This window comes from Sus scrofa, chromosome 11 (assembly GCF_054392235.1).
Source record: "Sus scrofa isolate SSC_HxYL_T2T_F1_AM1 chromosome 11, Sscrofa_HxYL_maternal_Yorkshire_Landrace_v2.0, whole genome shotgun sequence".
Classification (NCBI taxonomy): Eukaryota; Metazoa; Chordata; class Mammalia; order Artiodactyla; family Suidae; genus Sus; species Sus scrofa.
This window is the reverse complement of record NC_139393.1, coordinates 56,667,405-56,693,743: the sequence shown is the minus strand read 5'-3', so window position 1 is coordinate 56,693,743 and position 26,339 is coordinate 56,667,405. Positions and strand designations below refer to the sequence as shown.

At 42.4% G+C, this 26,339-nt stretch overlaps 1 protein-coding gene across 18 annotated transcripts in view; it reads right to left on the bottom strand.

Annotated features, from left to right (window-relative positions):
* The window catches only part of SCEL (sciellin), a 127,532-nt gene extending 105,668 nt beyond the window's left edge, over nt 1-21,864 (bottom strand). For 13 of the 18 annotated variants that reach the window (XM_021065753.2, XM_021065758.2, XM_021065756.2 and 10 more), the window contains exons 1-4: nt 21,734-21,864; nt 4,786-4,847; nt 3,984-4,101; nt 339-398 (exon numbers count right to left, since the gene is read on the bottom strand). In XM_021065753.2, coding sequence (XP_020921412.2) covers nt 339-398; nt 3,984-4,101; nt 4,786-4,828 — 221 coding nt within the window. In that variant the 5' untranslated portion in view covers nt 4,829-4,847; nt 21,734-21,864. The remainder of the gene's footprint in view (nt 1-338; nt 399-3,983; nt 4,102-4,785; nt 4,848-21,733) is intronic. The other 5 variants (XM_021065757.2, XM_084982022.1, XM_021065762.2 and 2 more) reach the window with 1 other exon arrangement.
* Nucleotides 21,865-26,339: the final 4,475 nt, after the last annotated feature.

Here is a 26,339-nt window from a genome sequence, read left to right as displayed (position 1 = left end):
ATTTCCCTTTTCAGGTTCTTTTCTCTAAGGCTCAGAGACATTTCATCTCGTCTTGTTTCTGTGGGAGCCCTTTCCCATCGGGGGGGCCACCTGGGCAGAGAGAATTGATTCTTCTGTACCTCTACGCTGTACTCCAGAAGCATAAAGCTAGAAAAGCACAGCGGGCCCTGTGAAACCCTCTGAGAGTATCACAGATTCTCTTTCACGTGCCCAGAATGTCAGGGGAGAGCCTGAGGCTTAGCCACAAACACTCAACCTGTCTTGAACATGTCTACTCTCAGAAACGACCGTCTTTGTGTTTCTGCTAATGAGGTAACCCATCTGAAACAAACACCCACCTGTCCAAGGCATCATGGGAGTTATGTCTGTGAAGCACTGCCCTACCGTAATTTTCATCTCTGCAGAGACAGAACAAAATCAAGTCACATGAAAAGTTATCACAGCATTTAGGAAGCATTAGGTAAGGGAGAGAGGAAAGAGCCCACATGCTTTGGCAAGGTTAATTCATTTTACTTCAGGCATCAGAACACAACTCTGTATTTATTTTAATGAGTCACTCCTTGAAAGATTCTGGTGAAAAGAAACAAGTTTGTCAGTACAAAGGACCATTATTCTAATTTATCCTAGAGGATTTCCATGTGATTCAACAATAAAATGAGTGCTTGTTGTTCATTATTTTAGGTTTTTTTTTTCCCCCTTGCAGGAAGGTGAAAGTTTTTTCAAACATGTTTTAAATTTATTAAGCCCATTATATCTGAAAATTTTTCATTTGATGGCCTTGATAGTTTTCCTTGCCAAAATGTAGGAAAATAAGTACCAATATTTGTGGGGCAGAGGATTGATCATTCCTGGGAGACTTAGCCTGTTTTTGAACCACGGGATTATATAGCTTGTTGCATTTGGTCCTTAAAACAATCCTATAAATTAGGAAGGGAAGACACTGTCATATCTAACTCACCGATGAGAAAATTGATCCAGGAATCTGTGGCTTTCCTTAAGCTAAAAGGTGAGCAAGCAACGGGGTGGGTCTAGAACCCAGATCTTTTTATTCCAAATTTTGCTCTTCCTCCTGGTCGACCTTGTGATAGAACTTCATACATAAGATCCCCAAGCCATGTCTTTCTTTCTTTGTACAGTGGACCTGAAAATCCTGGCAATGTTAGGAAATGTCAAAACAGGTAGTAGAGACTTTGACTTTGAGCCAAGGCTGAGAGTAACTCTCTGTATCTTTTTCAATCCAACCCAGCCAAACCTGAAATACCACATTTCTCCTAGTTCTGCTCCACTAACCTGTTACTCAACACTCTGGAAGCACTTACCGTAAAGCTATAAAAGAATTGCAGGAGATAATTAAAAAGAAAGATGAACAGTGAAATGGAAACAATTCCAACAAAGGTATACCCTGGAAGATCCAGAGAACCTAAACTTTTCCATCTCCCTGGCATCCCTTCTCTAAATTCGCAGAGCAGTGGGCACCAAACATGTTTTTGCCTGATGGAAAATCATAACACAGAGCCCGGAACTGGGCCAGCAGGTGTGGAGAAGCATCAGAGCCTATTTCTCTTTCATTCATCCACTGCCATACCATCCAAGCTGGCATTCCTGGGTCTTGTGAAGGAGGCATGTCTGGCATAAAACCATCACTCTTACCAACTGTCAATTGTCTTAGACATCTTTATATCCATGCATCTGTACCAATATCAGCAACCCCAAATTTATTTATTTATTTTTATTTTATTTTTTTTGCTTTTTAGGGCCATACTCACGACATATGGAAGTTCCCAGGCTAGGGGTGGAATTGAAACTGCGGCTGGCAGCCTATGCCACAGCCACAGCAACGTGGGATCTGAGCCCTGTCTGCAGCCTACCCCACAACTCAAGTCAATACCAGACCCTTAACCCACTGAGCAAGGCCAGGGATTGAACCCGCCTCCTCATGGTTCCTAGTCGGGTTCTTTAACCACCGAGCCACAAAGGGAACTCCAGCAACCCCAAATTTATGATCTACCTTTGATACCACTCTACTCCCTTGGAATAAGAGAAATGCCATTTTTGGCTCCAACAGAAGCAGTAAATGTTGCTTTACAGAAGGAAAAGATTGTTGCTTAAGAGTGTAAACTCCAAAACTTAGTGTGAGTCTCCAAATACACTTATAGTTCCTTAACATAATAAGATTTAATAGCAGAGTTTAATGGACAATTTTGTCTTAAAACTTAGTAAGTCTGCCCTTCAAATAACCATCTATGGCCAGTTTAGTCAAAAATTTAAAGTAAGTTTCCTGTAATGCAGGGCTTCTAACCTCAGTGCTGCTGACATTATAGGTTTGATTGTTTTGTTGTTGTTGTAGGGAGTGTCCTGTGCATTGTAGCATGTTTAGCAGCATTCCTGGTCTCTACCAACTAGATGTCAGGAGCACGCTCCAGTTTTGACATCTACAAATGTCTCCTGGGAGTTCCCGTCGAGGCTCAGTGGTAACACACCTGACTAGTATCTATGAGGACACAGGTTTGATCCCTGGCCTCATTCAGTGGGTTAAGGATTTGGCGTTGCCATGAGCTGTGGTGTAGGTCGCAGACACAGCTCGGATCTGGCATTGCTGTGGCTGTGATGTAGGCTGGTAGCTACAGCTCCGATTCAACCCCTAACCCATGAACTTCCATATGCCATGGGTTCCGCCCTAAAAAAGCTTAAAAAAAAAAAAAAAACTCCTGACCTTGCTAAACATCCCCTGACTTATGAACTGTTGGTGTAATGGAAAGACAATGGCTCGTGTTCCCTCAACGTCACCACTTAGGAGCCACATGTCACTGGACAAGTCAGCTAACTCCTCCGAGCCTCAGATTTCTCTTCCGTAAAATGAGGATGTCATACATACATGATATGATTGTTGTAAGATTTAGTGATGCTTTAATATAAAGTGCCTAGTATCTAGCCTGACATATAAGAGGGAATCTAAGAATGTATCCATGTGTGTAGATGACAGAAAGAGATAACTTCTAATAAATACATATGGGCTAGACAAACGTCTGCTATAAATCTATGTGAGCAATGAGGCAATATGCCATTGGTCATAGTCTTCCAGATCTTTAAACGTATTGCTAACAGAAGCAATGCTCAAAGCAGACAACGCTTTCTTGGTTGTAAGTATTTTCCCTTACACAGTGATATTGCATTTACCACCGTTTTGTACCTAGAGGTATATGCCCAGTGAGGACTCAGATGAGTTGAGAATTTATCAATTTTGCTCGTGCATGAGGAAATTTTAGATACATTATTAATAAATTTATTAATTTGGAATCCTAATCGTATGCATTTTTTTTTTTGTCTTTTGTCTTTTTTGTTGTTGTTGTTATTGTTGCTATTTCTTGGGCCGCTCCCACGGCATATGGAGGTTCCCAGGCTAGGGGTCGAATCGGAGCTGTAGCCACCGGCCTACGCCAGAGCCACAGCAACTCGGGATCCGAGCCGCGTCTGCAACCTACACCACAGCTCACGGCAATGCCGGATCGTTAACCCACTGAGCAAGGGCAGGGACCGAACCCGCAACCTCATGGTTCCTAGTCGGATTCGTTAACCACTGCGCCACGACGGGAACTCCACGTATGCATTTTTTTAACTGTGATCATCACACACCAGGAATCTCCCTACTGTGGATTAAATATTATTACCTTTTTGGAAACTGAAATGCCATGTTTTCTTTTTTAGTTTATCAAGTTGGCACCACTGTCTAATCTAGTTCTAACAACGGAAACCCTGCTTTCTCTCATTAATGACTCCCATTCTCTTAGGCACGTGGATATTACAAAGGGCAGAGGTATTCTTGAAAATCGGATGTAACCAATTTGCGCTGACTAAATCTTACCACAAATTAGGCCATGCAACAAAGTGCTTGAGAAGGAAAGCAGTCACTTTCCATTAGCTTTGCAAACAGAGAAGGGCTCTTTACACACAACCACTCACCCCCAGTCCCCACGCCCTCTTACCTTTCCTCTTCGGGACGTTTCTTTATCCAACTGTTGTCCTGTAACAAAGTCCTCCTCTTATTCACCTCGTGAAAACCCTGTTGTCTCAGTGTGGTCTCCTGAGTGGTACTCTTCATATCTAGCAATGGACAAATGAAGAATTGAGAGATGTAGCTGCATGGAGTTGAGTGTGTGTTTGTCGATCTGGAACCCTGGAGAGGCGCATCCGATTGGCCAGCATCAATCTTCCAGGCTGGCACGTCCAATACTATTTCAAAGTAGGATGCGCAAGCAAGAAAGAACAGATCCCACACCCCATCATCGAAGATAACATATAAAACTGCTCAGGTGCCAACTGAAACTGCCTGTGCACATCATGAAGCCCTGCCAGGCGCCTGGGAATGTAGAACCACAGGTCCAGCATAAACCAAGACAAGGTTTCGTGGGTTTTGAGCAAAAAGAAATGTGCCTCGGAAGGACACAGAGGACTGTTTTAAAAGTACCTACTAAATAATTGTCAGTAAGTCCTGTGCTTTGGATAACAAATAATGTCTTTGATCCCATGGGAGCCAGAAGCACAGAAAGTCATACACCCCAAAAGGATATTTTTGTGGTTTTTTAAAGAAATCTCTGAATCGCAGTTAGATGAGTCAAAGCTGTAACACTCTTTTTTTTTGTCCCTTTAGGCCTAACTTTGGCCATGCTAATTAAATCAGACTTTTGCTTCTAACCATTATATCTTTATAGAAAAGAATGAGGACCTGTGAATTGTTTTTCCCAAATGTTTAAGTTTTCTGAGTAAGGAAAACATCATCTACATTACCATTTCCTGTGGGAGATGTTTTTCTCAAGGTAAAATTGGACATGCTGCCTTCCAGTAAGGACCTAAAAGAAACAAGAGGATGGGAAGAACAACAATTGACTTGATGTAGAATCCGCAAGAGACGCATTGCTCATGAGACAGGTTTTTCAATAACACTGACAGTCATATAATCTGGTATAGGGAATACACAATATAAAGTGCCCCCTAAGAACCTGAGAGAGAGAGTTCATCTCTTCCCATGTATTTATTGTATAGGTGAAGAAGTTGAGGCCAGAGGTATTTAGTGTCCCCTATGTTATTGGCCATGCAATTGGGTAAATTAGGCTGCCAATTAATTCACTTATTCAGTGGATAAATATATATTGAGTGCCTAGGGTGTGCCTGGCACTAAGCCAGGAGCTGGGGACCGAAAAGATAAGTAGGTCAGTGTCTGGTCAGGTCAACAGGGAAATGAAGACACAGAATTCACAGCACAATATGCAGAAGGGATCATCAGCTCCTTCTCTGGGGGAAGCCAAAGTGAATGCAGGCAACCAAGGTGTGAATAGCAGAGAAGCAGCCAGAGCATGGAAATGACAGAGCTGGTCAAACACTGGTGATTTCAGACAATCAGTACCAGGGAAAGCCCTAAGGATCTTAGCTGTGACCAATCACTCCTGCCACACTGCTAAGGGATGAAGGCGATGCTTGGCCCCAGTTTTCCTGGGACTGGTGGTGCATTCAGGGCTGCATTAGGATTTCATAAGCCTTAGGCTTTTTGCTTGGTGGGCCTCTTCCTTCACACACACACACACACACACACGTATACACATGCACGCATATGCACAAGTAGACACTATACTTTATGATGGTGTTAATATAAAGATGGCTAACACTCCCAGCTGGCTTCATTAACACATATTCATTATTATTATTATATTCATTTTTTTTCTTCTGTTGTAAAAGGAGTTAAAATTTGGACCCTTTTCTAGGTCCCTAAAGGTATCATGAGTCCCAGATGTAGATTTTTCTGCTTACTGGAGAAGTCAGCCCTGAGTTTCCCTGAGTGTAGACTTTCCATGTTTAATCCAGAAAAGTTCTTGGCAAACAGTGACGGCTGGTCAACCCAAGTGGAGCACTATGTTTTTTGCAGAGTGCATCCCACTAGATGTTGGAGGGGCCCCCATCACAGGTTAGAGGCAAGTCCTAGGTCCAGCTTTATGACATCTGAGTCCTGTCACTGAACCACTTAGTGTCCCTGTAAAATGGGCTAATGGAACCTGCCATCCTCTTCATAAAGTTGTGATGATCACAAGAATTATGGATAGAAAAATCACTTTTAAACGACAAATGCTACTGGGACTTAGGGCTGTCTCATCAGATAGCAGTATAAAGGTATAACCTGGGGATTCTAAAGCCCCTATCTCCCATCCTCTGGTCCAAAATTATCTCCTACAATAACTTATCATGGGGCTTGAAGTAGAAAAGATACATTCCTTTGGATTAAGGCATGGTTTCCCCAGGATCTTCACTTAGAATATCAATGGCCCTAGAGGAGGTAAGAAGTGGAAGCTACAGTGACATTGCCAGCCTGGGGCTTGGTACTATGGGCTCATGGCTGCGTCTCCTCTGGGGAACTGTCCTTAGCTGGCGGGGCTGCCAGTTCCACACCCTCCTTATCCATTATACCCGATGCCAGCGACTGACTGACTTGGAAGAAAAAGGTGAGTCGCCCCTGCCTCAACATAAAGCCAGTTCTGCAGGTGATGGGTGCTGCAGCCCACCCTGGGAATGCAGAAGCTAGACTAGCAGAGAGCATATCTTTGTTCAGCATCTTCCCTGTCTTCCCCTCACACTTCCCTTTCTCCCTTCTCCCGAGCATGTACACTTCCCAAGTCACAAGCACCTAAAAACCTCCCAGGCTCTGCCTCTAGGGAGCCCAGCCTAAGACTAACAACGAGCAGAAGACCTGCAGCTGTTCATTGCACTGGGTCTGAAGGTCTTGGTGAAATGAGAAAGATCTGCATGCAAAGTGTGCTATTTATGACTGTGTCACCTTGGGGACGTTAGAGTTCAGCTCCCCTATCCACAAAAGAAGGGGAATTGTGGCTGTTTGGAGGATCAAATCTGATGACAGAGATAAGGTATATAATTATTGCACAACACACAGTAGGTGCTCAATAATTCTTAATTTCATGCTTCTATCACCTTGGAAAATGTAAAGCAAAGACACAGAGGAGGTGTGGTTGGGTGTGGGGAAGAGATGGAACAGCCTTGTATTTGGGGCTGCTGGGCATGAGTGTGGGGCAGCCCCTGGCTGGCTGTGATTGGTGGCCTCTAAAACTTTAGCAGAAAGGGGAGGAAAAGAGGCATGTAAGGACAAGCTTCAATCTCAACTATTTGTTCACTTCACCTCTGTCTGGCCTCATTTCTGTGGGTGCTTAGCTAATATAGTTCCTGTTTCCTTCTTACTTTTTATTTTTAGGGTTGCATCTGTGGCATATGGAGCTTCCCAGGCCAGGGGTCGAATCAGAGCTACAGCTACTGGCCTACACCACAGCCACAGCAACGCCAGATCCGAGCCGCCTCTGTGACCTACACCACAGCTCATGGCAATGCCAGACCCTTAACCCACTGAGCAGGGCCAGGGATCCAACCTGCATCCTCAGAGAGATAACATCGGGTTCTTAACCTGCTGAACCACAATGGGAACTCCTATTTCCTGTTTCTAAATGGCCTCTGATAACTTTTTTTCCTGAGCTGGTACAGACCTGGAGGGTTCCCAGATGACTGAACTGGGGTTCTGAGGTGGTCAGAGAACTGAATGTCTATCTGGTGATACATTTGCAGAGATTGCAAACTCAATTGTGAAACACGAGGTGGAATCAATGGAGAAAAAGTATTCTGCAATTATTAGCTTATTTATCTCTCACAAAAGTTAAGTGTTCCATGAGCCAGGACTAAGGCTTTGGCTTCTTTGTGTCTGGAACAGAGTAGATGCTTCCAGGTGTTTTTTACCTAAGACTTTGCCTTCTCTATTTGCAGTATCTGAAAAACCGTGATGCTCTCTGGGTGCTTATTATGGGTTGAAATGAACCCCTCCCAAAATTCATATGCTGAAGCCCTAATATCCTAGTACCTCAGATGTGACCATGCTTGGAGGTAGGGCCCTTGAAGACATGTTTAAATTAAATTGAGGCCATTAGGGTAAGGTCTAATCCAATCTGTCCAGTGATCTTATGAGAGGAAGAATTCAGATACACAAAGACACACCAGAGATGTGTCTGCACAGAGAAAAGCCCGAGAGAAGATGCAGACAGAAAGAAGGGTGGCCGTCTCATCTGCAAGCTGAGCAGAGAGATCCCAGGAGAAACCACACCTGCTGACACCTTGATCTTGGACTTCCAGCCTCCAGAACGAAGAGACAACAAATTGCTGTTGTTTAAGCAACTAGCCTGTGGTAGCTTGTTATGGCAGCCCTGGCAAACTAATAGAGTACTTATAGGAAAGGTGACTTAAACTTCTTTTTTAAAAATGATTTTCATTTTTTCTATTATAGTTGGTTGACGTAAACATTTTTAAAACAGCTAAATCATTCAAAGAGCTCTGTGCCACCCTGTCTCTGAGCTGTGCCCTTCGTGTCTTTAATGGTCCTACAGCACAGGGCAACTGCCAATAGCAGTGGCACCTGCTCTCAACAGGATACCTCACAGGCATCGTCTCCTGCTCACATAAACTCTGCATGGCAGCTATTATTACCTCCATCTCCCAGAGAAGACAACTATAGCTCAGGGAGAGTGGGTAACTTGCCGAAGGTGGTAATAAGCAGGATCTGGCTTCTCAACCAAAGTCAGCTCCTTTCTCAGCAACCAGCAATAATGCTCATCACGAGTCATTGCAAGATGGGGCTGGCAGACTGGCATTCGAGTGAGGAAGGGAAGAGACACAGCAGGGCCCCTGCCCGACCCTTGACATCTCTATGGAAGTCCTATGACCTCTGCCTGACCACCCACCTCCCCCGACCCCTAGGTGACGGCAGGAGAACCAGGACAGCTTCTCAAGGAATCATTGCAGCAGATAAACCCTCTTGGAGCAGACTTCTAGTGTACTCCCTGATATTTCCTTGAGAATAAATATATGTCCTTACAAAAACATGCAGACGAGTGGTCATAGAAGCATTATTCAAAATAGCCCCAAAGTGGAAACAACCCAAATGTCCATCAACAGATGAATGGATACATGGCATACCATATATCTATACAATGGAATATTACTTGGCAATAAAAAGGAATGAAGTGCTAGTACATATCACAACATGGATGAAGCTTGAAACATGCTAAATGAAAGAAGCCAGACATAAAATATGACATATGAAGGATTCTATATGGATATTGGTTTTTATTTTTTAATTTAATTTTTTTTCTTTTTATGGCTGCACCTATGGCATATGGAAGCTCCCAGGCCAGGGGTGGAATCAGAGCTGCAACTGCCGGCCTACACCACAGAGATAGCAACATGGGATCCATTCCACATCTGCAGCCTACACTGCAGCTCACGGCAACGCTGGATCCTTAACCCACTGAGCAAGGCCAGGGAACAAAACCATTTCGTCATGGATACTAGTTGGGTCCTTAACCTGCTGAGCCACAACAGGAACTCCTTGTTTTAGATTCTCCTGGTATCCCGCTCACATCCCTCCTCAATTCTCCTCCAAGCCAGGCTTCTGCGGCCCCTTTAGGCTCCTCTGGGTAAGGGGAAGAGTTCAAACAATAATAATACTTTGAATGATTTCATAGTCATTTATAATGTATCTCATATCATTTCCACAACCATGTTCTAAGAGTAATATAATCCCTACCTAGCAGAGACTTGGCTTGAGCAGCTGCTAAGTGGCAGAGCTGGGACTCCACCGGTGGCTTTCTAGCTCAAGGCTCATCATTTTTTCCTCTCTACAGGGGACTTCCAGATTGTTAGCACCTCTTGCAGTTGCCAAGGGAATTGCAATTATCTCCCTTCTCCTTATATTTAGGGCTGGCTCCAATCCAGATCCCAAGGAGTCCAGTATTCTCACGCCTTTGGTAGCCAGGTACTCTCTAGGAGGCCTAGCTAAGTGGAATCACGTGAGATAAGACATCCAAACAAGCTCAGAGCCCTTGCTGCTCTCTCCCTGCCAATAACTAGCCTCGGGAGTCCTATACACACTCACTGGCTCCACCCCAGTCTCCGGGATAATTTCTAGCCATAGTTTCCAATGAACTCACTGGTTTCCTCTGGGACACCCCAGTCTTATCTTGTTGCCTCTTTCATGAATGTCCCTGGGAAGAACCTGGCCTTTTGGGCTTCACCCTTCCCGCCTCTGAAACTAGGCTGGCAGGCAGAAGGTAGGAGCAGCATCTTGGACCCATGGACCAAGCCCTGGATTGAAGTCACACACTAGGAATGGCAGAGCAGAAAGTTAGCAGGAGCCTGGCTCCTCAAGGAGCTGCCAAATAGGCCTGGATGGATGGTCTCTCTTTTACCTTCTGGTGAAAGAAAAATAAACCTCCTAGTTTGTTCAGGATATTGCTCTTTTATATTTTTGTTACTCAAGCTTAATGCTCTTCTGACCTGTTACAAGACCACTGTGAAACAAATAGGTCTAAAAGCCCATAGTAGTCTGCAAAATATAAGCTATTAGAAACTTTTTTTAAAATTAGTAAAATGCTATTTCTTGCAGCATGTCTGTGTGTTCTATGTTCCCAGCAAGAAGGATCACGTGTTTAGTTCCTAATAGTTTAGTTCCACTATTGCTTCAGATTGTGCCACATGCTTCGTGCACATTATCTTATTTAATCTTTCCAGGTGAGTATTATGATCTCTAATTATAGGAACTCAAACCTCAGAGAGGTTAAAGAACCTGGCTAAGGTCACACAGGAAGTGCCAGCCAGGAACCGTAATTGGGTCTATGTGACTGCAATGCCAGGGTCTTTTCAGTAGAAGATACTTTATGTTGCTCAGAGTGCCATGTGACATAGCCAACTTTAGACTCAAAGGGCGATGCCCTGGGGTTCGGAAAATAATGGGAGGGGAGGTGGGAGGAGCAGCAGTAGTGAATAGCTGCTCTGTCAGCCCTGGGCAGCCCAGCCTGGAGCCTCACCTCTCCTGTGGCCACACTGAGTGGCTTGGAATTATCCCGGACTGGATTCCTTCTCTGAATCTATCTCTCTGCTGGATGGCTAGATAATGTGTTAGACTCCTTCCTAGCTCCATGCGGCCCATTGACACAAGGTAAATGGGCCAGGAAAATATAATGTATTCTACTTTTATTATTTTTATTTTATTTTATTTTATTTTATTTTATTTATTTTTTTTGGGTCTTTTGCCATTTCTTGGGCATCTCCCGTGGCATATGGAGGTTCCCAGGCTAGGGGTCGAATCGGAGCTGTAGCCACCGGCCTACGCCAGAGCCACAGCAACACGTGATCCGAGCCACGTCTGCAACCTACACCACAGCTCACGGCAACGCCGGATGGTTAACCCACTGAGCAAGGGCAGGGACCGAACCCGCAACCTCATGGTTCCTAGTCAGATTCATTAATCACTGAGCCACAACGGGAACTCCATATTATTTTTATTTTTTAAACTTAATTTTTATTGGTATAAAGTTGACTGACACTGTCATATTCATTTCAGATATACAGCAAAGTGAATCAGTCATACATATAAATATATTATCTTTTTATTTTTTAATTTATTTTTAATTTTTATTTTTTTGCTTTTTAAGGTCACACCCATGGCATTTGGAGGTTCCCAGGCTAGGGGTCGAATCAGAGCCGTAGCTGCCAGCCTACGCCACAGCCACAGCAACGCCAGATCTGAGCCGCATCTGCGACCTACACCAGAGCTCAGAGCAATGCCAGATCCTTAGCCCACTGAGCAGGGCCAGGGATTGAACCTGCGTCCTCATGGATGCTAGTCAGATTCGTTTCCCCTAAGCCACAGTGGGAACTCCTGATTTTTAGATGATTATAGTTTAATAAGTAAGCAGGAGTTTTTTAATTGAAAATGACTAACATTATAGGAAAACAAATTTTTTTCCTTAAAATCTATGTTTCTCTTTCATTTCCTCCATAACCTCCTTCAATGCTACCTGCGCCTTTTTTCTTAGGTCATGTCACCCTAACCATCTCTTTAGGTCAGCCCGTTTGGTGGCCCCAGACCATTTCTAGAAGCTCCAATGTAAAGCTCTGAAGGTGCAAGCCTCTAATTCCGCAGAAATTTTAGTGCAATAGAACAATTTCCCTTCTTGACCAGAATATAAAGCCACATTTTTTATATACAGATAATCTTCTGTACTGTTATTAAAAACGGATCAACAATATACGTCCTTGTGAATAACACTCTTGTTAAAAAATAGCCTTTTGTAGAGTTGATTAGAATTTACAAACCTTCCAAACTGGTAATATCAAGAAATACATGCAACAAAATTGCATTACATTTTATATATATACATATTTCTTTTTCTTTTTAGAGCCACACTGGAGGCATATGGAAGTTTCTGGGCCAGGGGTGGAATTGGAGCTGTAGCTGCTCGCCTATACCACAGCTATAGCAAACTGGATCTAAGCCGCATCTATAACCTACACCGCAACTTGCGGCAATCCTTAACCCACTGAGAGAGGCCAAGGATTGAATCCGCATCCTCACAGACATTATGTCAGGTTAACCTGCTGAGCCACAATGGGAACTCCCTATATTATTTTTTAAAGAAATTACTATCTCAGAGATTGAGTTGATCCTGTTTGGAATTTACTCAACACCCCAATAATGATACTTTAATAGCCTCAGTCCTGCCAGTTAGATTTATTTTTAAGTTCTGTCCTTCAGTTTCATTCCAATTAAGTTTTTAACTTCTCACGAGAAAGATGAAATTCTCATCTTGGCTCTTCGAAATGCTATTACCCATACATACACCTAACAATGGCAAACACCAGCAACTGTACTTTAAATTCGAAATTTGGGAAGCGATGTATGAACACATGTATCTGTATTATGCTGGGAACTACCAAAACTTTTCCCTTTAAAGCACCTGAATGCATGAGTTGAAAACTCATGATGTGAAATCATGACGCCCAAAGTCAATAAATATAGAAGACAAAAAAAAAAAAAAAACTTAACTTCTGGACCCTCTTTCATTTCCTTCTTTGTGGCCAAATACTAGAAAATACTAGTTTTTACCCAATACCTACAGCTTCTGCCCAAAGACTTCTCTCTTTCAGGTTTTAATTCTGAATCACAAAACCGATCAAGTTTTGTAGCTTTCTTTGGATGCATTTAAAACCATTAAACATTCCCTCTTTCTTAACTTAGTCCCTTTTCAGATCCTCTTCATCTCTCTGTGGTCTTTTCAAATTCTATTGTGAATAATAGCACTTCCCTGAGAGCATTTAGGTCCATTAGGTAGTCCAGTGCTCCCCTAGCCCATGGTCCCAACTCTTCTTGTCCCAAGTCTAAGAATTCCCTGGGCTACCTCCCAGCCAGGCTGCAGTGTGCTCCATCTTTTGTGTCCTCTTGACAAAAAGACTTTGTGGATCTCACCCTTCCTTTTCTCACCCAAAGACAAGATGCCTCTTGACTTACCTAATAATTGCCACGTATTACCACTCCCTGCTAACTCTCCTTAAGAAAGATTGTGTGAGCAAAGAAACTGGAATGAGGTGGTACAGACATGAAAGAGAATAGGCAGAGTGAGACAGAAAAGAAAAAAAAATGCAGGGTAGAAAATAGGATAACAAAATAGAGGATGAGAGTTCCCATTGTGGCTCAGCAGTTAATGAACCTGACCAGCATCCATGAGGATGCAGCTTCGATCCTTGGCCTCGCTCAGTGGGTCTGCCATTGCCATGAGCTGTGGTGTAGGTCGCGGATGTGGCTCAGATCTGGCATTGCTGTGGCTGTGGTGTGGGCCAGCAGCTACAGCTCCAATTCGACCCCTAGCCTGGGAACTTCCATATGCCTTGGGTGTGGCCCTAAAAAAAAGAGAGAGAGAAAGAATGAGAGAAGAAAAGAGGAAAAAACCAAAGAGCAAAAAAGAAATCACTGCTGGTATTTGGTCACATGATAGTGTTAGCTATATTGAGTTTAGATCTTGTGTGTATTATCTCATTTATGACCCACAGAGAGCTTGAAAGCTGGTACTATGATTGTCTTCATTCTATATCTAAGTGAAGCTTTATGATGAATGATTCCAGTGAAGTCAGAGTCTTTATGCAGAAGGGAGGGCAGGAGTTGGAAATGTAGGCAGTGGATGAAACTAGTTATTTGTGGAAAGAGGTTTGAGGGTCAGTAGTTTGCCTGAGGCTACACACTAAGGCTAGTGCACAACTGGGATTCCAGCCTACATGGGCCTGATACCCAAGTTCCTGTCCCAGAAGCCCAGGAAACAAAAAGGGGCCACAGGTGGAAAGTCACTGGCTAAAAGAAAGGGTGAGAAGAATAATGTCTCAATTGCCATAGAGATCTGAGATGGACCTCAACCAAGAGTGAGATTTGGAGCATTATCATTTTACCAAAATATCATGAGATCAGCATAGAGTGATAGTTGGGTATTTGTTTGTTTGTTTATGCTCTTTAGGGCCTCGCCCACAGCATATGGAAGTTCCCAGGCTAGGGGTCAAATCAGAGCTATAGCTGCCGGCCTCTGCTACAGGCACAGCAATGCCAGATCCGAGCTGTGTCTGTGACCTACACCACAACTCACAGAAATGCGGATCCTCGACCCACTGAGCAGGGCCAGGCATCGAGCCCATGGCCTCATAGATACTGGTGGGGTTTATTACTGATGAGCTATAATGGGAACTCCTGATAGCTGGGTATTCAAATGGCTCCAAATCTCCCCAAGTATCAAGCTGCTAATATACTTATGTAAATTGATACCTTTATGGAAAAGACCAAATATGAATAGTTGCCAAAGAGAAGTCTCTATAGGGATGGGAAGTATATAAAAGCAAAGAGAGAATAAGGAAATAAATATAGCAAAAATATCTAGAATAGCCTATGTAGCTTGGTGATATTCACCTTCCGTACAAAAGAGTCTTGAGGGTTTCATGCCTAATAATATCCACTAGTACTTGTTTCCCAGAAATTACTGGTAACAGGAAAAACCCCTAGAAACTGAAAAAGAATAAATGCTATTAAACCATTTTCAACAGAAAAATAAGAGAGGCCTGATAATTACAAACCAATAAACAGCAGCATTAGCTTCTGGAAGATAAATACAACAAACCATCAAAGAACTAATTATCACCTAAAAGAACATGAAATATTATGTAAGGAGCAAATAAACAGGGCTTTACCAAGTGTAAATGTTAACAAATCGATTTAAATTAATGGACTATGTTTAGCCTTCGCACACAGCGTAGAAGGAAATCCAATAATTATCAGCCTGGGAAAGACTCACTTAGCCAGCTGATGGTTAGAAATGTACTATTTCTTTAGTCACACAGCCTCAGAGGCTACACTTAGCATGAGGACACCTGCTTGCTGATGGCGAAGCAGTTCAGAATGCAGCACAAAGGAAACCCTGCAGCCAGCCGGTTGTCTATATGCTCGAATTTTGAGTCTGATAACCATCGACCATAAAATGTTCTTACTGTTGTTCTTGGTCTTATCATGAGCCCTTGCCTGCCCTTGTTTCTGCACCAAGCTTTTTGCAGAATTATAGAGAACATCAACTTTTAGCATTAAGAATCCTACTCTCTTGGATAATGATCAACTTCATTTTATAAAAGACACTTGTCTAACATCCATTCATAAAAACGCCGTCTGATAAAAGTTATCTATTACCTGAACCCCTGATGAACTATTTTCAGTTCTTGCTGAAAATGTTTGTTAAATGAGTAAAAAATCCACGTTTTGATCACAGACCATGAACCAAAATGCTGTTACCTTGAGTTCTTAATCATAGTTCCTATTTACTGTAGCTCTGTCATGTGGTCACTCTTTATCCCAATCTTACTTACACAGTAAAATCTTTCTTGTTATATTAGTAATACATGCTCAATAGAAAATGTGGAAAATATAAGAGAGCACAAAGAAGGAAAAAGTAAGACACTTTGATCAATCGTTATTTTCTTCCAAGTTGTTTTTGTTGTCATCATTATTATTATTTTGCCCATTAGAGCATATTGGTACACATTTTTCAATGCCATTTGAAAATATTTAAATTTGCAACTGTAAAATATTTCATCTCCTGAGTCCACCTATCAATGTGACATAATTACTTTTTTTTTTTAACAAAACCATACAAATCTTTTTTGACCACATCCCTAATTATTTTTATCCATTTCTGATGGGTCCTTAGAAATGAAATTACTTGCTAAGGGGTCTAAGTCCTAAAATGTTCTTGATCCCTATTGTCAAATCTCTTCCCATAAACCTTATGCCAATTTATAACCCACCAGCAGCATATGAATGTCCATACATTTGCCAGGATTGAGAATTATCATTTGTCAGTCTTTTTAATGATTTAATGATGAAAGTGGAATCATTTTGGCTCAAATGCATATTTTCATAATTTTATTGGTTATTTTATTTCTTGTTTTATGAATGATCCATTGATGAATATTATGGATTTCTTACTGCTTTATTTTCTTTATGTAGCAGAAATATTTGTTTTTTACTTTCCCAGTTTTCACTTAGCTTCTCATTCTGAGTCTTCTGTGATCAGAAGCTTCCAATTTTGTAATTCTCTATCTTTCCCCTTATTAATTCTTTCATTCCTTAAACATCTGTGTAGACCATCTGTGAAACTTCCTTCTGACCTCAAAATCCAAGTGATCACCAAGTCCTACAACTTTCCTCCTACATGATTGACTGTCTTTCTTTCTATATCTGAGCTGCCAATTCAAGTTGCCATAATCTGCCTACTATTCCAACAGCTTCCTATCTGTATTCGCAATCTCTAGACCTCCTCTCTTTGAATCCATTCTCACAAGTGCCAAAGTAGTCTCCACCTTGCCTAGAACCCCTCAATGTTGGACAATGTCAGGATAAAATCCAAGCCTTTTTAGCCAAGCTTACACGTCCAAAACCTTTGGCCTCATTTAACCCCCCATCTCCCTCACTCAACTCCAGCTTCAGCTGTACTAAGTCATTCCAATCCCCGAGAGCTCCATCCTTTCATCACCTTTAGGCCACTGCTCACTCTGTGCTTTATGCCTAAAGCGTTCTTCTCTCTAAGCCTCTCTTCACCCCTACTCTCCTTTCAGGAAAGACGTATTCATTTTTGTCAGGTCACACATCACATATCTTCCCATAACCATTCAGTGACATCTTGCAATGTCCCCACCACCACAGGCTGAGTTAAGGACCCAGGTAAGTTTTCAAATAGCAAAGAGTATGTCTCCATAACAGCATTACCATACAGGTTACTTCCTTGGTGGCTGCAAGTTTTCCTCCACCTCCAATACTCACACACACACACACACACACACACGCGCGCACGCGCGCGCACGCATGCACACGCACACATAAATCTTGAGAACTGTAACTAAGACTGCCTCCTCCGCAGTTGTATTTCCAAATATTATTGTATATGGCATATAATCAATTCTAAAGGAATATTTGTTGGACAAATGAGATTAATAATTATTTTCATCTTCACCTAATTTTTAAAAAAATCTTATTGTTACATGGAAGCTCTAATCCACATGGATCTACTTTAGTAACGGTGGAACGAATCCCTTTTCCATTGATATATGATTATTTTTACTTTGTTACATGTAAAATTCTTATTTATTCTAGAATGTATTTCATGGTTAACTGTTCTATCTCAGAAATCTGCCTTTAGTTTCTTGCAACAGAAACAAACTATTTTAGTTATTGTCTTGATATTTTAACATCCAATGCAGTACTCCTCCTTAATTTCCCTTGTAGAATTTCTATCAGCTCTTCTCACTTATTCATTTCTTTCAGATAAATGTTAAAATTATTTTCTCTGGTTTCAAACCAATTTTCTATTGGAACTTTTGACTGGAATTGCATGAATCCCGTAAAGTGGTTTGAGAAGAGCTGACATTGATGGTATTCAATCTGTCCATCCAGGAATGGTATGCAAAGAAGCTTTTATTCAAAAAAATCTATTTTTTTTTCAGATTCTTTTCCCATATGCAAAAAAAGTCTTTATGTCTTGTAGTAAATCTTGGTGATTTTATTCTTTTTTTTATAATGATTTTTATTTTTTTCCATTATAGCTAATTTACGGTGTTCTGTCAATTTTCTGCTGTACAGCAAGGTGACCCAGTCACACATACATGTATTCATTCTTTTTTTCTCACAGTATCATGTTCCATCACAAGTGACCAGACATAGTTCCCAGTGCTACACAGCAGGAAAATCTTGGTTATGTTCTTAATCTAGGTCCCACATTTTTTTTGTGGAGATTTTCTTGATGTTTTACATTTCTTTGTGCTATTGTGGAAGAAATAGTAATATAATATGTCCTTTTATGTGATTATACATACATATGTACAATTCAGGAGGAATCCTAAATTTTCTTTTTATTTGCAGGTGCTGTGAGATAAGTATGATCATACAAGGGACACTTGATCGGGGGGGGGGTCATAATTATATCCAAGTCTATCTGGATTCCAGCCTCCTACAGTTTTTTCTATATGAATTCCTTTCACATGTTTACCAAGTGACAAAAGAGAGAACAGTGGGAAGGAGGAGGGAAGAGAGTAGGATGGAAGGCAGGGCAGTTTTCTCCAAAATATTGAAAATTAGCCTTCAATGCAGATGAACCATGCATATCCTGTGGCATCTGTGCACTTTGGGGAATACTGTCACAGGCTCCTGGGATGTGTATATTCTAGTTTAAAAAGCACGGTCTTGGAGTTCCCGTTGTGGTTCAGTGGTAATGCACCCAACTAGGATCCATGAGGACACAGGTTTGATCCCTGGCCTTGTTCAGTGGGTTAAAAATCTGGTGTTGCCAAGAGCTGCAGTGTAGGTTGTAGATGTGGCTCGGATCCCACGTTGCTGTGGCTGTGGGGTAGGCTGGCAGCTGTAGCTCTGATTAGACCCCTAGCCTGGGAACTTCCATATGCCATGGGTGTGGCCCAAAAAAGCAAACATAAAAAAATAGAATAAAATAAAATAAAATAAAATAAAATAAAATAAAGCACGGTCTATATAACATAATCTGCACAGGTCACTACTTTCTCCCTGAAGGTTCCATACAAAGGAGACTTAATCACATTTTAGGCCAGGGCAACTTGGGTCTAGAAACACAGAATAAATTATTTAGATACTTAGAGCTCACGAGCATACAACTACAATGAATATTCAGCACTGGAAGAAAGCCAGTTGTATTTAGCGGATAGTTATAAAAAGCACTCTTCCAATTAACAATCACAATAAAAATGATGATTCATATCCCTAAAAAGTTTAGCAACTAACATAAAATGCAAATCTAATAAATGTAGCTGTCCTTTGACAAAGCATCCATTTGAAGAAGAATTTCCCCAATTCAGGTTAAGAAGTATACTTTTTTTGCTGTTGTTGTCGTCATCTTTTTGCCTTTTCTAGGGCCGCTCCCGGGCATATGGAGCTTCCCAGGCGAGGGGTCTAATTGGAGCTGTAGCCACCAGCCTACACCAGAGCCACAGCAACGTGGGATCCGAGCCACGTCTGCGACCTACACCACAGCTCATGGCAATGTCGGATCCTTAACCCACTGAGCAAGGGCAGGGATTGAACCCGAACCCTCATGGTTCCTAGTCAGATTTGTTAATCACTGCGCCATGATGGGAACTCCAAGAAACATACTTTTGATTTGAAAGTAAGCTTCGAGCAGGTGCAGAAAAGCATACAGCAATTAATACATAAAACGCTTATTTCAAAGTTGTCAGTAAGAATAAAGGACAAAGAATCAACACATAGCCTAGAAGCAGAAAGAGGTCAGGAGACAAGCTGTGTGGGAGGAACAAAGGGTTCCCCTGGACTGCTGGCTGCCCAAGGGGTGTATCACGTCCCTCTTAAAGAATGCCTGGTGTTAACATCCAAATCACAGGGATGCTGTCAGTTAAACCATGTTTGCTTAAGTTGATGGCTTAGTGAATTATATGCAGTTCATTCCATGGTCTGCGTTCAGCCATTCAGAACAACAGCTCTTAGCTTTGTTCAAAGTCCCCAGGTAAATGAACCGCTTGGTTACTTCAGTCACAATTCCAGTGTTTAGAGGACACAGCCAGGTAAGCAGCACCTATGGACAGCCCAGGTGAGGCTGTCCCAGACAGAGTGCATCACAACCTACAACCTACACACACACACACACACACACACACACACACACACACACACACACACACACACACACACACACCTGATGGCTTTCCTATCCAGGGGCTGAGCGCTCCTGAGGTTAAAACCCAGCAATACAATAAATAACAAGACCGAGCCCACAAACCACAAATTATAAATGGTTCTCATCAAGTCAAAGTCATTCCATACATGCTGTGCTAATATTCTCAAGTATTGGAGTTCCACATAACGAACTGTGGAAGAGCAAGGCAGTTTAAAATTTGGTCACATTTCATGAAAAGTAAAATTATAATCCACAAATGCTATACTTTGGCTTTCTAATTCCTATAAATGCTTGAAAGCCAAATTATTATAAAAGTCTTTAGTAACCTTTGGGAACTGAGCTCTAAACTCCTCTGAGATGACACATAATCTGCTCAGCAATGGGAAGCAAGGAAAGTTCTAGAATTGAAGACAGAGCCAGACATGGGGTGGGAAGCGCCCCTCAGGGGACAGAGGGTGGCTGGTCACAAGGTGTGAGCATCCCCTGGGTTTGAATCCCCCAGCTTTGAGTCATGGATGGAAACAGTGGAGGAGAAAACACAGGTTGGACAAGTCAACTTCGTTTTTAATTATAAAAGAAAGCCAGGTTAAAATAACTTTTCTCTTCTTCTCAAAGGGCTTCCAAAACTGGTTCTTCAGGACCAGGATATGAATAGAGGTTGAAAAGTGCCCCCAAAGACATCAGTTAACTTGTGGGTTAGAACTCAAGATACAACACAGCAAAGCTGATCAAAAAGCACATGATCCCTGTGGGAAAACTGCACAAGCCCAGTCAACCCTGCCCTGCTTGATTCCTTGGTACATTCATGCAAGAAATATGATTTTCTTTTTTTTTTTCTTTGTCTTTTTAGTGCTGCACCTGTGGCATATGGAGGTTCCCAGGCTAGGGGTCAAATCGGAGCTGCAGCTGCCAGCCTACACCACAGACACAGCAACACAGGATCCGAGCTGCATCTGTGACTACACCACAGCTCATGGCAATGCCGGTTCCTTAACCCACTGAGTGAGGCCAGGGATCGAACCCATCTACTCATGAACTAGTCAGGTTCATTACCTCTGAGCCACAATGGGAACTCCCTGATTTTCTTATTTGGGGACGATAGGGTGGAAGGTTGGGCATCTCTCTCCTGCAGCTCAGGGGCCTGCAATGTTTTCAGCAGTCCAGAAAAACAAATGTGACTTCTTATCTATAAAACCATAGACTTCACCATTTTAGGAAAAGCATCATATGTGCAAACAGGGCGCTCCCTTTAAAAAAATGTTTCTATGGGCACTTGACAAAACAGACCAGTGGGTGCTGGTCCCTTAAAGAAATACTATCCTTATCTGTGACGGGATTCACCAGCTGACAGCTCCCACAAGAAAATTCAAATAAGCTTTTAATTTCTCTGCTGCCCAGAAATGTGTACAATTGCAAAGTTAAAAGTATCACCGTCTAAACTCACAACAAGAGACAGTGGGACTGTCAAGGAGCAGCAAAGCCCGCCCCTTGGAAGCTGTTAAAATGTAACTGGAAAAAAAGTTAAGACAGGAAGTTCTAATTTTAATCATTTGCAAAGAAGGCAGGGAAAGTTATGCAAGTAAAGCCGATGTAGTTACGGTTGCAAATATAAATCATCTTACCTCTCTCGAGCAGAAAACTGAACTTTTGGTCTAAACAGCCTGCAGTGATTCCCCCAGGTGGATCCGGCTGAAACGACGGGGCACCTGGAGTTTACTGAGTGTAGTTTCCACCTCCACCTGCCTGTGTTAATGAACAGATCAGAGGCTTCTCCCTCTGTGGATGAGTCACCCAGGGAGGAGGTGGGTGGTGAGGAAGAGGGTGTCACCTGGTATAAATACCATTTCAATTAAAACAGCTCACTCACAGACCTGCTGTCTTTGGCGAATTCTTCTTATAATTTATGACCTTGGTAGACCAAAAATATGTGCTCCTGTTATCACCCCTTTCATTGATATCAACAATACACACAGCTCTATCCCCCACAAGGTGCCACGTGTCCAACCTATTTTGAATTCTCTTCTTAAAAACAAAGCAAAAAAAAAGCAAGGTAGGAGGTCCTGCTGTACAGCACTGGGAACTCTATCTAGTCACTTATGATGGAGCAGGATCATGTGAGAAAAAAGAACGTATACATGTATGAGTAACTGGGTCACCTTGCTGTACAGTAGAAAATTGACAGAACCCTGTAAACCAGCTATAATGGAAAAAATAAAAATCATTATAAAATGAAAAATAAAATAAAGTATCAAAGTACAAAAAAACCAAAACAAAACAAGGTAGGAGGAATATTTATCAGCCCATGGTACCCAGAAGGCTGGGGACCAGATCCACACAGAGGAAATATTCTGCGGGTAGGAATCAAGATCTTTTAGGAGAGAAAATGCCTTTGGAACCCAGAGGACCAGAACTATGAAAGGAATCCATTACACAAATTCTACACATGGAATTTTGGTAAAACTCTCAGAGGAAAAATGGATCCCGAAATAGAACTCTGATCTTTTTCTGATTTCACCACATACCAAAATGTGACAACGACCCTTGAAACTTCTTTCATATCTGAGGGCAGCTGTGGACTCTGGCGTCAATACCTGCTCCTGGGGAAGAAGGAAGAGTGCAGAAGAGTCAGATAGGTGGGGACTCCTTTTACAAGTTCGGAAATGCACCTTCCCCTTCCATGACAGCCAGTGAGGCTTTAAGAAGCTCAGTGAATCTGGAACACTGCTGGGAGCAGCTAGTTATTAGAGCTTCCTGGGTCATCTTACTCATCTGTCACACCAATAATTAACCAAATCCTCCCAGTGTCAAGACAGCTCCTGAAAGGCACAGTCCAGCTAAGCTCTAGTCACAGAAGGGACCATAAGGAGATATGAAACATTTGGATTAGACGGCATGGGCGATGGTGGGATGTCCCTATGAACTGGGACATCTTTTTTTTTTTTTGTCTTTTTAGGGCCGCATCTGTGGCATATGGAGGTTCCCAGGCTAGGAGTCAAATTGGAGCTGCAGCCACTGGCCTACACCACAGCCACAGCAAGGCCAGATCGGAGCCGCATCTGCAACCTATGCTGCAGCTTGTAGCAATGCTAGACCCTTAACCCAGTGAACGAGGCCAGGGATCGAACCTGCGTCCTCACGGATGTTAGGTTCATTTCCGCTATGCCACGACCGGAACTGGGACATCCCTTCTTTGCATGTGCTCCAGCTCTGCACTGAGGAATGTGAAAATCTGAAACAGAAAATGTTCTTTAAAAGTCGCATATACGTGCATGTTTATTCAGTGCTTTCATAGACTTTTGTGTGCAAGAAATTTAAAAATATGTTTTAAATGCCTGTGATGTCCCCCAAATGCTAATTGGATTGAAGCGGGATATTAATACTATAGATGAGAAAGTTGAAAAATCAAGACATGACTTTGACTCAACCCAAAACAGAAGTAATATATTCAGCATCATTCAGCATTCATTTAGCCAAAATGAAGGGTTAAAACAGTTTCAGAGCCAGCTCGTAGGGACAGATAGTAACTTATGTTACAGAATGCTTGAAGGCATGTTTTTATCATTCATAAAATATAGAACCAGAAAAATATATATTTTTTTACTTTGCAATGAAGTACATTGCCCAAGGTATATTGAAGGCTTTTTGAGCTTCCAAGCAATTATATCTGCATGGAATTGAGAGTTTCTTTTATTTTACATACCACGAGCCCATACCCCTAAGCCACATCAGCATCTTTCTATTTAGAACCAAATCTTTGCTTCAAAAAAGGACTAATTCTAAATGCTTGGGCAAAACTCAGGCCTCCTTATTTCTGAATAGACATTCAGCCAAGGACTGCTGAAAATTAAGGATCTTGACATTTGAAGAGGTCAATTAAGAATGCAGGGAGGTGGAGGTGGCCAAATAGGTTTGGCCTTAGTTTCACTCACACTTTGAACGGGGAAGTTTTGAGGATGCTTCAAATAACTTGGCTTTACCACACCCGTTTCACTGTGTCATAGTTCTTGAGGTCCCTTTAGAATGTGAGCTCCCAGGCTGAGGTGGCAAACGTTTTACCATGGGTGCCAACGATGATTGCTTGGTGCTGGCTGACTGGGGGGAATCTGATGAGGTAAGGCAGCTTTGAACTTATAGAGACAGCCATGAAGGGTTAGCGATGCCTGCCCCATGTCTCTAATGGGGGGAGTGTTGGCTGAACCTACCTCCCAACATTGGACTGCACTTTTTTTTTTTTTTTGATGATCGTTATATTTTCCATTATAGCTGGTTTACAGTGTTCTGTCCATTTTCTACCGTACAGCAAGGTGACCCAGTCACACATACATACATACATTCCTTTTTCTCATATTATCCTCCATCATGCTCCATCACAAGTAACTAGATTTGGTTCCCAGTGCTATACAGCAGGATCCCATTGCTTATCCATTCCAAAGGCGATAGTTTACATCTATTAACCCCAGGTTCCCAGTCCCTCCCACTCCTTCCTCCTTCCCCTTTGGCAACCACAAGGACTGTGCCTTATCTATGTGTGGTCACCAATGAAACAAATGACCAAAAATGAGTATAATAATGAAAATAGCAAATAATTATATAGCATTGTCTATATGCCAGGCACTGTTCTAAGAACTTCTCATACATACATTTAATAATTGCTATTAGGAGTTCCCATAGTGGCTCAAAGGTTAATGAATCTGACTAGGAACCATAAGGTTGCAGGTTGCATCCCTGGCCTTGCCCAGTGGGTTAAGGATCCGGCGTTGCCATGAGCTGTGGTGTAGGTCACAGAGGAGGCTCAGATTCCACGTTGCTGTGGCCATGGTGTAGGTTGGCAGCTGTAGCTCCGATGGGACCCCTAGCCTGGGGACCTCCATATGCTGCGGGTGCAGCCCTGAAAAGACAAAAGACACACAAAAAACCCCCCAGAAAACTTTCCCCTTCTGCTATGGTCTAAACGTTTTTGTTCCCCGCTCCCCCAATTTATATGTTGATATCCTACCCTGCAGAGATAATAGTGTCGAGAGGTAGGGCCTTTGGGAGGTGCTTAGCTCATGAGGGTTGACCTTCATGAATGGGATTATTGTTCTTATAAAAAAGACACCCCCCCTAGAGTTCTCTAGCCCCTTCTACCCTGTAAGGACCATAAAGACATAGTAAGACACAGTACAAACCAGGAAGAGGAGCCTCAGCCAACCATGCTGGCACCCTGATCTCAGAACTCCCAGCCTACAGAACTGGGAGAATCAAATTCCTGTTGTTTATAAGCTGCTCCATCTGTGGTATTTTATTATAGCATCCCGAATGGACTAAGATATTGCCTCACCCCAGAGAGTTGTGAAAAGCGATGCTGACAATGCAAAAAAGACCAACAGGCCATCTTAACAGTTTCTAATCTGTTATACCGGGACCTTGACGAGTTGAGAGCCAGAGGGCTTCCCACTCTCCTCCCAGATGGAGAAAATAAATGTTATGTACATGTTGAAACAAAAGCAAGCGATCATTAGCGTGATAATTACACAACCATTTCTCTTTGGCTGGGAGTAGACAGATGCCAGAAGTAATGAATTACTGCCGGTGCTGCAAGAGCTGGTGGTTGCTTCATATACTTTGAAGTGCCCACATAATCCAGACCCATGGAGAGCCCAGCAGAGACCCCAGAGGAACCTGGGTTCCATCACCTGGGCAGACCCACTGCTCACTATGGGCAAATCCCACTTTACCCTCAGGTCCACGTCTTTGTTGGTGCAGAGAGACTAATGGGATCAATCTCTACTGCCTGGACAAGTTATGATGAAGAGATGAGTTTTATTTCATCAGGACTCCTGTACCTGCACCTTCTAGACAATATCGGGGGGACTCAGCCTGAGTTCAGAGGCCTTCTGACTCTTCCTCATGCTCCAAATAGGCAGCTACCCTTGCCCAAAGAAACCAGCAGAGATTAGGCAAGGCTGATAATGATTCCAATGATGATAATAACAATAACAAAAGTAACAACAATAGTGTAAGTATGTGCCAATCCTTGCTAAGTGCTTTTCATGTGTTATTTGATCCTCAAAAAAACCCCAAACTACAGAAATTATAGGAACTGCTGTTTTGACATCACAGGGGGCAAAAAACAAAACAAAACAAAACCTAAGACCACACAACTGCGAATTGGATGTGTCTAGAATTCCAGTCTTTTTATCTTTTAAAATGACTCTTTTTAGAACAGTTTTAGGTTCACAGCAAAAT